Source organism: Microsporum canis, genomic scaffold (genome assembly GCF_000151145.1).
Source record: "Microsporum canis CBS 113480 supercont1.4 genomic scaffold, whole genome shotgun sequence".
Classification (NCBI taxonomy): domain Eukaryota; kingdom Fungi; phylum Ascomycota; class Eurotiomycetes; order Onygenales; family Arthrodermataceae; genus Microsporum; species Microsporum canis.
The window spans coordinates 997,651-1,008,021 of NW_003299166.1; the positions used below are offsets into that span (position 1 = coordinate 997,651).

Below are 10,371 nucleotides of genomic sequence, written 5' to 3' on the forward strand. Positions count from 1 at the left end.
GCAAGTTGGTCAAGAGAGAAGAACAAGCGTGTTGAATGACAAGAATCAGACATCCAAGGAAGATAATCCGCTCAACGACACGTCGACTTAATAGGTTCATGCGACAGCTAGCGTGGAAACTGCGAATGTAGGAAAAAATTTCATCATAGAGTGGTGTAGGTGTGGAGGAGGTGTAGGCGTGGGTGTAGGAGTATAGCTTACCTCTGTCATGGCTAGCTCGAGAGCTGTGTCGAGCTACAGCTACCACTACCGTTGTCAACACCTGGATTATACAAGTCAGCAAAGGTCATCCGTCGAGCAGAAGCAGCATAATATAATGAGTAGCAGTTCCAGTCAGACAAATATACTGGCAAGCAACAGATCAACCGGAGAGGGAAGATCCGACTGTCTCTTCAAGGGCGACTCAGAGACGAAAGAAGAAAAAAAGGTTGTCATCACGGAACAGGCAGAAGATGTTCTTACATACCTCTAGCTACATCTTCATCTTCATCTTCAACTTCTTCGTCTTCATCTTCTTCAAGATGAAAAAGAAGAAAAGAAGAAAAGAAAAACTTTTTCATTTTTATAAGCGAAAAAAAAAAGTGAGAAAAAAAGTCACCACGTGATCTTATCCCAAAAAGGCTTAGCGTCTTTTTGAACGTCTTTTGCCTCTTTTTTTGCTTGTTGGAGACGAAAAAGCAGAAGAAAAAGGGCGAAGAAGACGAAGAAGAAGAAGAGAAGAAGAAGAAGAAGAAGAGCAGAGAAGAAGAGAAACCTGCGCTGCTCTCGACCTGATGGTGTTCAGGCGGAAGACCTCGCCGCCTCCGAGCTCCTGATACGCCCTCCTTCGTTTTTCCCGCCCCCAGCCTGCTTGAAATCTGCCCCTTCGAAAACACCCCCCAGAACTGCCGCTCACGTCTCTCCTTTTTTTTGGCGCTCGATTGATGGTATTATATTCGGAATAAGGGAGATACATTCTGTTGCCGGCGTCCTGTTGTGGCTTGATCTTGGATATATATACATATATATACCGCGGGGGTTAGAGAGACTCGGGAGACAGAGACTGGGGACAAACTGGATAGAACAGGTCGCATCGCGTCGATACACGCCGAATATCAGCACTTATCAGCAGTGCCTGCCTCTTGTCGCGTGTTCTCCGGGGGCTATTCTTTTCTATTCGGTCTGCTAGGTGACTTGGTCAATCGGAAATGATGATGGCGCAGCCGTTTCCTGCTCCCCAAGTCGGCATGGCGCACCATCCAGGCATGGTCCAGAATCACCCAATGGCTCCAGCTCAGCATCCGGGTGCCGCGCATCTCGCTGCCCAGGCTCCCGGCGGCGGCATGATTCAGCAGGTCCATGCTGGTGTTTCCGCACCCGGAGCTCCCCAGGCCTCCCAACCGGGCCCAATGGCCGCCGGAATGCAGCCCGTCTCGGGGCCGGGAGGACCTGGCCCTAATGCTCATGCTCTCTCTCATCTAGGGCCTGCTCACTCGCACCAGATGTTCCAGTCGCCGCACCTGGCTCAGAACTGTATGTTATGATCTATATATAAATATATGTGTGTGCGTCTATAATACTAATAGATATAGTTGCAAATAACCCACAACTCCTGCAGCAACATCACCTGCAACAACAGCAATTCATGCGCCAACGGCAGATGTTCCTCCACCAACAGCAACAGCAAAGGGTACAGCAAGCTCAGCAGCAGCAGCAACAAGCTCAACAGGCCCAGCAACAACAGCAGGCCCAGCAGCAGGCCCAGCAGCAGCAACCCGGCCAGCCGCAACCGCAGCAACAACAGCAGCCACAGCATGCTGGTATACCCGCCTCCATGCCTAACGGAACACAGGCAGTGACATCGGCCCACATGGCCGTGGCCCAGGCCGGCAACCCGGTCATGCACCCAGGAAACATCCCTCCTCACATACAACAACATCTACAGGCCCAGAACCATCATTCACAGGCCCAGAACCTACATCAGCAACAGCAGCATCTCTTCGCCATGCAGATGGCTCACCAGAACAATGCTGCCGCGCAGGCACAAGCTCAAGCTCAAGCACAAGCCCAGGCCCAGGCCCAGGCCCAGGCTCAAGCTCAGGCTCAGGCTCAGGCCCAGGCTCAGGCCCAGGCTCAGGCTCAACAGCAAAATGCACAGCAAAGAACCACCCAAGCACAAGCTTTGCATGATTCCCAGGGTGGAACTCCTCATCCACAGCCACAGCACCAACAACCTCCAGGCACAACCGCCCCTTCCCAGCAACCCGGCATACCTCCTACCTCGCAAGCTGGACCTCAGCCTCCACAGCAACAACCACAACAGGGTCCCACCCCACAACCTACGCCGGGTCAACATGTAGGACCCCCTCAGCAGTTGGCTGGGCCGGACGGGCAGATGCGAATAGCTCAGCAGCAGGCTATGCAGCAGATGATGATACCCCAGCGCATGGCAAATCCTATGAAAGGATCATCCATAATCAGATTATTCTCTTTTGCAGAGTGTCTCAGCGGCTATTCTGTAAGGTTATCTTAACCACATCACATTTTAACCGTAACTAATTGATACACTCTAGAACCGAAATCCTTCGCCGGGATTGCCATATTGGCAGTCATTCGTGGAGCAGTTCTATGCACCAAATGGAGTTCTTCGTTTGGTCGTCTTTAATGCGCAACGCGGGACCAAACAGTTTGAAATCTCTACGCCTGCACTTGCTCGGTACTACTGGACCCAGTTCACCAGCGGAATAAAACAGATTCAGATGATCGTTGAAAACATAGCAGAGAAAGACCTTCCTACCGGTGGCCAGATTGTAGAAAGTCAAAAGACCTCCTTCATATATTGGTTTGAAAACGGGTGTCAGGTTAGTTACTTTTATCATTGCATTTTTTTATTTATTTACTTCGGTTAGTTTTAACTGACGGATACGTAGCTTGTTTCTACCGGAACTCTGGTAGCCCAATACGGTCCCACAGGCAAGATAGAACTCCTCGACATTGGCACAGGCGGCCATACAGAATATATACCCCGTCACCAACTGCAACCTCCACCATCCCCAGAGCAGAAACAGAGCCCGAGGATGGGTAAACCCTTGAACAAGAGACAGAAACTCTCCGCTACCCCCTCAGTGTCTATACCGGATTCTATGGTCACGGACGACGGAGTCCCAGTAGCAGTCATGAGCTTCTTAGAGGTCGGTTCCCTCTAGCCCCCTTTCGACCAGGAAACAAAGAGCTGACTAGTCACGTAGGTCGCTGAAATAATATCCCAAATGCAAACCCTCTTCCAATATTCCCTACAACACCCTCACCTCTCTCCCCCTGACGCCCTCCACCAACTAGTAACCACATTTCCCCAGCAAAATCAAGCTCTCGGCATCAATCCCATGCCACCCGGTCAACGCACTCCAGGCATCAACGGGACTAACCAATTCGCCTCTCCCGCCGTGGGCCACTTGGGCATCCCCGGTGTCCAGGGATCCCCCCACATAGGCGGGCCAACACACACGCCCAGCCCTGCCCAAAACCCTGTTGCCGGCCCAGTAGCCATGGCAGCCCAGCAGAGCCAGCAAGGCACCAATACAAGCGGCAGCCAGGGCACCAGTGCCAACACTAGTCCAAACGTGACTAATAAACGCCGTCGGGCGAGTACTGTGAAGACCGAAGGAGATGACAATTCGTCTTCCATGGATGTCAACGGAGCTACACAGGGGAATGCCAACAAGGTGAAAGCCAGTCCTAGAGTGGGCGGAAAGAGACAGAAAGGGACCAGCTGATCCTCTTGGTCATTGAGCCATGAAAAGGACTCATAACACGACACAACACTATATAAAAAGAAAAATTCATCAACCGGATGAAGCATCGCCATGTCATGCTATCTACCCCTAGTATTCTTATCCTTACACGCTGGCGCGCCCTCTCCAATAACGGAGACTTGTGAGATTATGGTCCTTTCCGTTCATACATTTTGAACGTCTTTCTCTTCTACTCGTTTATTTGCAACTACCTGTCCGGCGCCTTGCTGTTCATCTCAACCCGCTCATCCATTTACAAGATTCACTTTACTTCTCTTGGGGGCGCTTCGTTCATCGCTTTATACTCTTGTCGGTTTATGAATCCTTCTTCCTCCCCTCTTCCTCTCCCATTTTCCTCATTCCATGTGTTCTGTTCTGTTCTTCAACAGACGGTGTTTTGGAGTCCAGTGTTTTTTTTCTCTGTGCCTATGTCTGTGTCTCTACTGTTTCAACTGCTATATCTCCCGCTCGGCTTCTTGGACTTGTGCCTCTTTCTGCTGTTTTGGATATGCCGTGGTCGTGGCCGTGTGATGGAATGCATGATATGCTTGCCTTGACGTCCCCCTTTTTTGTTCCACTTTTTTTTTTTTTTTGGAGTAGACGGCTAGGCGACGGTGATGATAATACATTCAACCTTTTGTTCTAATATAATTCTACCTGATATTCATGGTCTTTTGGACTTATTCTTGCTCCGACTCCTTCGAATAAAATTAGCCGTCGCTGCTTACCGACGGCACCGATCCTTGCTTTGCGACTCCCGAGGTTGGTCGACCTGCCACTTTTCAACTTCTTCCCACCAAACAAACCACCCGCAAGACCAGCTTTCTTACCGCTACATACACAGCTACAGTCGACATCGAAAAGGGCGTCTGCTTGAGAAATCATGTCACACTCGCACGATCACTCGCACGATGCGACCAACCACGGTCACACCCACGAGATACTCGATGGGCCGGGCTCGTACATCAGTCGTGAGCAGCCGCTAATAGAGAACCGCGACTGGAATGACAGAGCCTTTACCATTGGAATTGGCGGGTTCGTTCGCCCTCTCTCTCTCTCTTTCTCACCTCATGTTCGATTATCGTCTCTCCCCTGCAAGCTAACCTGGCTTGCATTGGCAAAGCTTGACTGGCGGGGATGAGAAGATACGAGTTGTATCAATACTAACGGCTATTTACATTCAGGCCAGTGGGATCGGGAAAGACTGCTCTGATGCTGGCGCTATGCATGGCCTTACGTGACGAATACAATATTGCTGCTGTCACGAATGACATTTTTACTCGGTGGGTTGCTAAAGTAGCTATTTGATAACAATGATACTAACACATGCACAATAGAGAAGATGCAGAATTCCTCACCCGCAACAAAGCTCTCTCCCCGTCCCGTATCCGTGCCATCGAGACAGGCGGATGTCCGCATGCCGCCGTCCGCGAAGATATAAGCGCCAACCTCCTCGCTCTCCAACAGCTACAACGCAAGTTCAAGACGGATCTACTCCTCATCGAGTCCGGCGGAGACAATCTCGCGGCAAACTACTCTCGTGAACTCGCTGATTTCATCATTTACGTTATTGACGTTGCTGGCGGCGATAAGGTGCCTCGTAAGGGCGGACCAGGGATCACAGGCAGTGATCTGTTGGTCGTTAACAAGATTGATCTTGCAGAGGCCGTGGGTGCTGATCTGGGTGTTATGGAGAGAGATGCGGCGAAGATGAGAGATGGTGGTCCTACGGTCTTCGCTGTGGTCAAGCAGGGTCAGGGAGTGGAGCATATCGTCAATCTGATCCTGAGCGCCTGGAAGAGCAGCGGGGCTTACGACGTTAGCCTGGAGAGATGGAAGAATGGCTCTCCAAAGAACTCTGGGTCCGTAGATGAGTGAGAAGGAAAACTTGATATCCTCTTTCTTTCAAGCGCTCGACTTGATGATATTCATTCAGAAACAGCCATTCTTCTATAGCCATGAAACGCCGTTCAACCATGCAACCAATAAGACAAATGTACAAGCATCGTTAACTTGAATGGGTATTATTCTGTTATTTCCCCAAAAGGACAGGCAGATGAAGAAGAGCACGCAGAATCACTTCTTCACGAACCTCCCAAGTGCCGGTCCTAGTTCCTCTCTCTCCCTTCGCCGTCTCTCCTTCAGCTTCTCGTTCTGCTCCTTTCTCATAGCCTCGACCTTCAACCTGTTCTCATCAATGATATTCTTGCCACCGCGTTTCCGAAGATATTTCCTCAGTGCACTATTTCGTCCTCTGCCACGATTCTTCAGCTTCTCAGCAACATCTTCCTTCTTCTTGTCAAGGTCTCTGGCTTCCCGTCGAGCTTTCTCACTAGTCAAGTCCAAATTACCCACGAAATCGGGGTTGAGAGAAATCATCTCTGGCTGCAATTTCGTCAGCAAAGCCTTGACTTCAGCCTCCTGCCGCTGCTTGCTCGTCTCGTAAGGGTTGGCTTCCATTGCATCGAAGTTGGGTTCACCAGCGCCGGGAACGATCATGCTCGAGAAGCCCTTGTCGTGCGCTATACCGAGCACATCTTCGTACGGACACCATCGTATGCCTTCCACACGCTGTCCTTCGCCTCCCCACGCCATGTAGGGACTGCGGACCTTCTCTTGGTCTTCCTGCGCAGCTTGAAATAGTCCCTTCCATACACTGACTTGTGTCCCCCAGCCAACTCCCGTTAAACCTCGATCACTTATTGCTACCGTCGAGCCGGGCTGGTGTAGATAGTATGAATGTACTTCTTTGAACATGCGGATATCCCATACTGCCATTTTCTGATCCTGACCAGTTGATACCATGTACCGTCCTTGTCTGTCGACCGCGAGTGACCGGACTGGACCACGGTGAACCAGGGCCTTTACCAATGCCGTCTGTGAGTTGGGAGACCATAAACTGACGGTGCCATTCTGATGACCAACGTGGAGGATGGCGTTGTAAGGGTTTTGGCATAGGGAGGTCGGACATCCCTTTCGTGTCGGTAGCTCTGCCACCAACTGACCCGTCGAGGTGTCTGTGTATTTTAAATATCCGCTTGTCGCCTACACATATAAGGCGTTAGTCCAGTAGTGAACACAAGTAAACACTTTGGGCCAAACCTACCGCACTAGCGAGGAGGAAGTGATATGGTAGGAATTCAAGGTGTGTTGGCTCGACATGCTTGCTCAAACAGTGTATCTCAACACCAGTATGATCATATATATAAACGTATTTCTTCTGCGCAACCGCAAAAAACTGATCGTTATGTAGCCACCTTGCATCCCTCACCGTCTCGCCGAGCTGTAGCTCGCATCCCAGCTTGCCTTCTCTCCAGTCCATCGTAGCAACATGACCTTTTCTCCCGGCCAGCAGAAGCTTTCTCCCATTGCGCGTGTAATCCGCCCTGTACGGTCCCAGCTCTTCTAGTTTCAAGTCAAAGCTGTTCTTCGCAACTTCAATACCGACATTCGCTTTTATCTCGTCCTGACGGACTTTATATGTTCTCTCAAGCTCCCCTTCAGCTTCAATGTATCCGCCCTCGTTCTCAAGCAACAGCTCGGAATCTTTCGCTTGGAGAATCGCATTCTTGTATTTTGCTTCAAGATTCCTCAGGTTACTCCGCAGTTTCTTGTCCCTTACGGACTTCACTGCAACCTGTTTGCCTCGTCCATATGTCTTTTGCGCTTCGGCGAATTGCTTGCTGGCTTCGTGCGCTGCTGCGACTTCTTCCTTTGACCGCCTTGGGGCGTCCAGCTTGGATTTGGTGACCTCCATAGCCATGGCTACTGCGGCACCAACAACAGCTCAACTATCAAATATACAACAGTTAAAAGATGTATTTTTCTTCTTCCTTTTCTTTTGAGCTTCAAAAATCTCCAAAAAATAAACCATAAAAAATAAAAAATTAAAAAAATTGCCAAGATTTCGCCCACAAAAGATAAGATCTCACGTGATCTTATCTTTTTACACAGAAATGTTTTTTATATTTTTATATTTTTCTTCGATTTTGCGACGAAAGAAAAGAAGAGGAAGAGAAAAAAAGAACGGAGTGCGAGTGTGTTACTGTTATATTATTCTCTGCTTTGGATTGCCCAAGCTGGACTCGCTACCGTTCAGATTTAAGGGCTCAGGGCCAGGCAAGATGGCTCCCATGGCGATGGCAGAGCAGCATCACCACCGGAATACGACGAAGAAGGCGAACAAGGTCTTCAAGTCCAAGCATATGACCAAAGGCGCTCTGAAGGAGCTATCTAAAGGTTTGTATAGCTGATGCAATGGATAGAATATCGCTAATGGTCAATTAAGGAAAAATCGAGTTCGAGAGGGGCAGCCGCAAAACTCCCCACCAGCAGCTCATGACGAAGATGCAGAGACGAAATCAGGCCGAACAGAAGAAGAGACTCAAGTCCAGAGCTAAGTCCGAGGCTGTTAGTATATTCTCTGGCCAACACGGCGCATCCAGACATGTGGCAGTCATACCGGTTTCAGAGGGAGTGGATTTGAATGCCGTAGTGCTACAGCTTAACCAGAGCGTCGAGGTGCCGGATAGTGAAAGTCACAGTGGCATCTGCCGAGTGCGGATCGACAGATTCAAGCAGAGTGTTACATATATCCCCGCCACGAGGGACTTGATCAGCGCGTTGGATGTGTGCCGGCTTGCAGATTTTGTCATCTTTGTTGTCTCCTCGGATGTCGAAGCCCTGGATGAGACGGCTCAAGTGCTGCTTAAAGCCGTAGAAAGCCAGGGTATCTCTAATATTATGTCCCTCGTACAGGTATGATTACCTTCTTTCGAATACATTGGCCATTTTACTAAACCTACGAACACTACCAGGGTCTTGAGAAGATACCAACACCGAAGAAGAGAACGCAAGTCGTGACATCGCTAAAATCATATCTGACACACTACTTCCCTAGCCTTGACAAGGTACACTCGCTCGACTCTAGACAGGACTGTTCGAATGTTATACGGGGACTTTGCACAGCAACTCCAAAGGGCATCCATGGAGGGATGACCGAAGTTGGATGCTGATCGAAAATGTCGAGTGGCCTACGTCTTCGGCGGAGGAAACAGGAGATGTCGTGGTTACTGGAGTTGTTCGAGGAAAGGGGCTCAAGGCAGATCGACTAGTACATATTCCGACCTGGGGAGATTTCCAGATATCATCGATCACGAAGGTGCCTCCTCCGACACGCAAAAAGGACGATGCGATGAATATTGATGATACAGTGAACGAGGAAGTTCTGGATGAACCGACCGAAGACGCTGAGGATCTTACTACCGTGGCTCCTGAAGAAGTGTTCATGACGGACGATACGCCTTCAATGCTTGGGAAAGAGAGAAAGGGTGTCTTACTGGACGACCATCACTATTTTTCAGACGAAGACGAGCCGGAGGCTTATGAGATACCCAAGAGAATACCCCGTGGTACATCAAAGTACCAATCCGCCTGGTATCTCGATAACTTCTCCGATTCAGGATCCGATCTCATGGACGAAGAGCACGACGATGACGAAGAGATGATGGATATGGACGAAGGCCGCCCCGAGGATGGTGTTTTCCCCGATAACAGAGATGCCATGACCGAGGGTGGCGGCACCGAATACCCGCAGTCCGAGATGTTCTTGGACCCATCGCCAGAGGAAGAGGCCAAACAAATAGAAGAATACCGAGCTAGCAAGAAGAGTGAGGCACAAGAGGACCTTGAATTCCCTGACGAGATTGAACTTCATCCCAACACATTGGCAAGAGAGCGCCTGGCAAGGTACCGTGGCCTCCGAAGCCTCAAGACCAGCAAGTGGGAGACTGAGGAGGACAGGGCATATGAACCAGAGGACTGGCGCCGTCTACTCCAAGTGCCGGATTACAAGGGAGCTCGCAATCAGTGTATCCGTGAAGCCCTTGTTGGCGGCGCGAAACCCGGAACTAAAGTGAACGTCCATCTTCGCGCCGTCCCATTGAGCCTTCAGCAGCGCAACCCATCTCCTCTCTCCCTCTTCTCTCTGCTTCGCCACGAGCACAAGCATGCGGTGGTCAATATCAACATGACCCTAAACTCGACGGTAGAAACACCTATCAAGTCAAAGGAGGAGCTGATCATCCAATGCGGCCCTCGTCGACTGCTGGTCAAACCCATCTTCTCCTCGGCCGGAACAACCCCGAACAACGTGCACAAGTTCGATAGGTTCATACACCCAGGCCGCAGTGCGGTAGCTACATTCATCGGCCCTGTATCCTGGGGCTCGATCCCGGTACTCATCTTCCGACGCACAGCCACGGCTGACCCCGAGGTCCTTGATGGAAGCGACGAGGCCAACACCAAAACCGCCTTAGAACTTATCGGAACAGGCACATCCATGGCACCAGACCAGTCTCGTGTGGTAGCCAAACGAGTCATCTTGACCGGTCACCCGTACAAGATCCACAAGAAGCTCGTTACCGTCCGGTATATGTTCTTCAACGCAGAGGATATCGCTTGGTTCAAAGCTCTTCAGCTCTGGACCAGACGCGGCCGCACCGGCTATATCAAGGAGAGCCTGGGAACCCACGGATACTTCAAGGCGACCTTCGATGCAAAGATCAACCCGCAGGACTCTATTGGCATCAGTTGTACAAGG

The 10,371-nt window shown here is 50.4% G+C and overlaps 4 protein-coding genes across 4 annotated transcripts in view; 3 read left to right on the top strand and 1 right to left on the bottom strand.

Annotated features, from left to right (window-relative positions):
- Window positions 1-1,193: 1,193 nt before the first annotated feature.
- MCYG_04369 (PTAB) lies at window positions 1,194-3,752 on the top strand (the record flags this gene model as incomplete). The annotated part of the gene is made up of 5 exons (XM_002846586.1): window positions 1,194-1,512; window positions 1,572-2,497; window positions 2,553-2,840; window positions 2,910-3,170; window positions 3,336-3,752. The coding sequence occupies 5 exons, from the start codon at window positions 1,194-1,196 to the stop codon at window positions 3,750-3,752; spliced, it is 2,211 nt and encodes a 736-aa protein (XP_002846632.1).
- Window positions 3,753-4,653: 901 nt separating this feature from the next.
- MCYG_04370 (urease accessory protein ureG) lies at window positions 4,654-5,648 on the top strand (the record flags this gene model as incomplete). The annotated part of the gene is made up of 3 exons (XM_002846587.1): window positions 4,654-4,805; window positions 4,955-5,053; window positions 5,108-5,648. The coding sequence occupies 3 exons, from the start codon at window positions 4,654-4,656 to the stop codon at window positions 5,646-5,648; spliced, it is 792 nt and encodes a 263-aa protein (XP_002846633.1).
- Window positions 5,649-5,846: 198 nt separating this feature from the next.
- MCYG_04371 (U3 small nucleolar RNA-associated protein 7) lies at window positions 5,847-7,533 on the bottom strand (the record flags this gene model as incomplete). The annotated part of the gene is made up of 2 exons (XM_002846588.1): window positions 5,847-6,815; window positions 6,877-7,533. The coding sequence occupies 2 exons, from the start codon at window positions 7,531-7,533 to the stop codon at window positions 5,847-5,849; spliced, it is 1,626 nt and encodes a 541-aa protein (XP_002846634.1).
- Window positions 7,534-7,894: 361 nt separating this feature from the next.
- MCYG_04372 (ribosome biogenesis protein TSR1) overlaps window positions 7,895-10,371 on the top strand; it is a gene marked incomplete at both ends in the record, with an annotated part of 2,941 nt that continues 464 nt past the window's right edge. Inside the window, 4 exons of the mRNA XM_002846589.1 lie at window positions 7,895-8,009; window positions 8,059-8,528; window positions 8,588-8,680; window positions 8,800-10,363. Coding sequence (XP_002846635.1) covers window positions 7,895-8,009; window positions 8,059-8,528; window positions 8,588-8,680; window positions 8,800-10,363 — 2,242 coding nt within the window. The remainder of the gene's footprint in view (window positions 8,010-8,058; window positions 8,529-8,587; window positions 8,681-8,799; window positions 10,364-10,371) is intronic.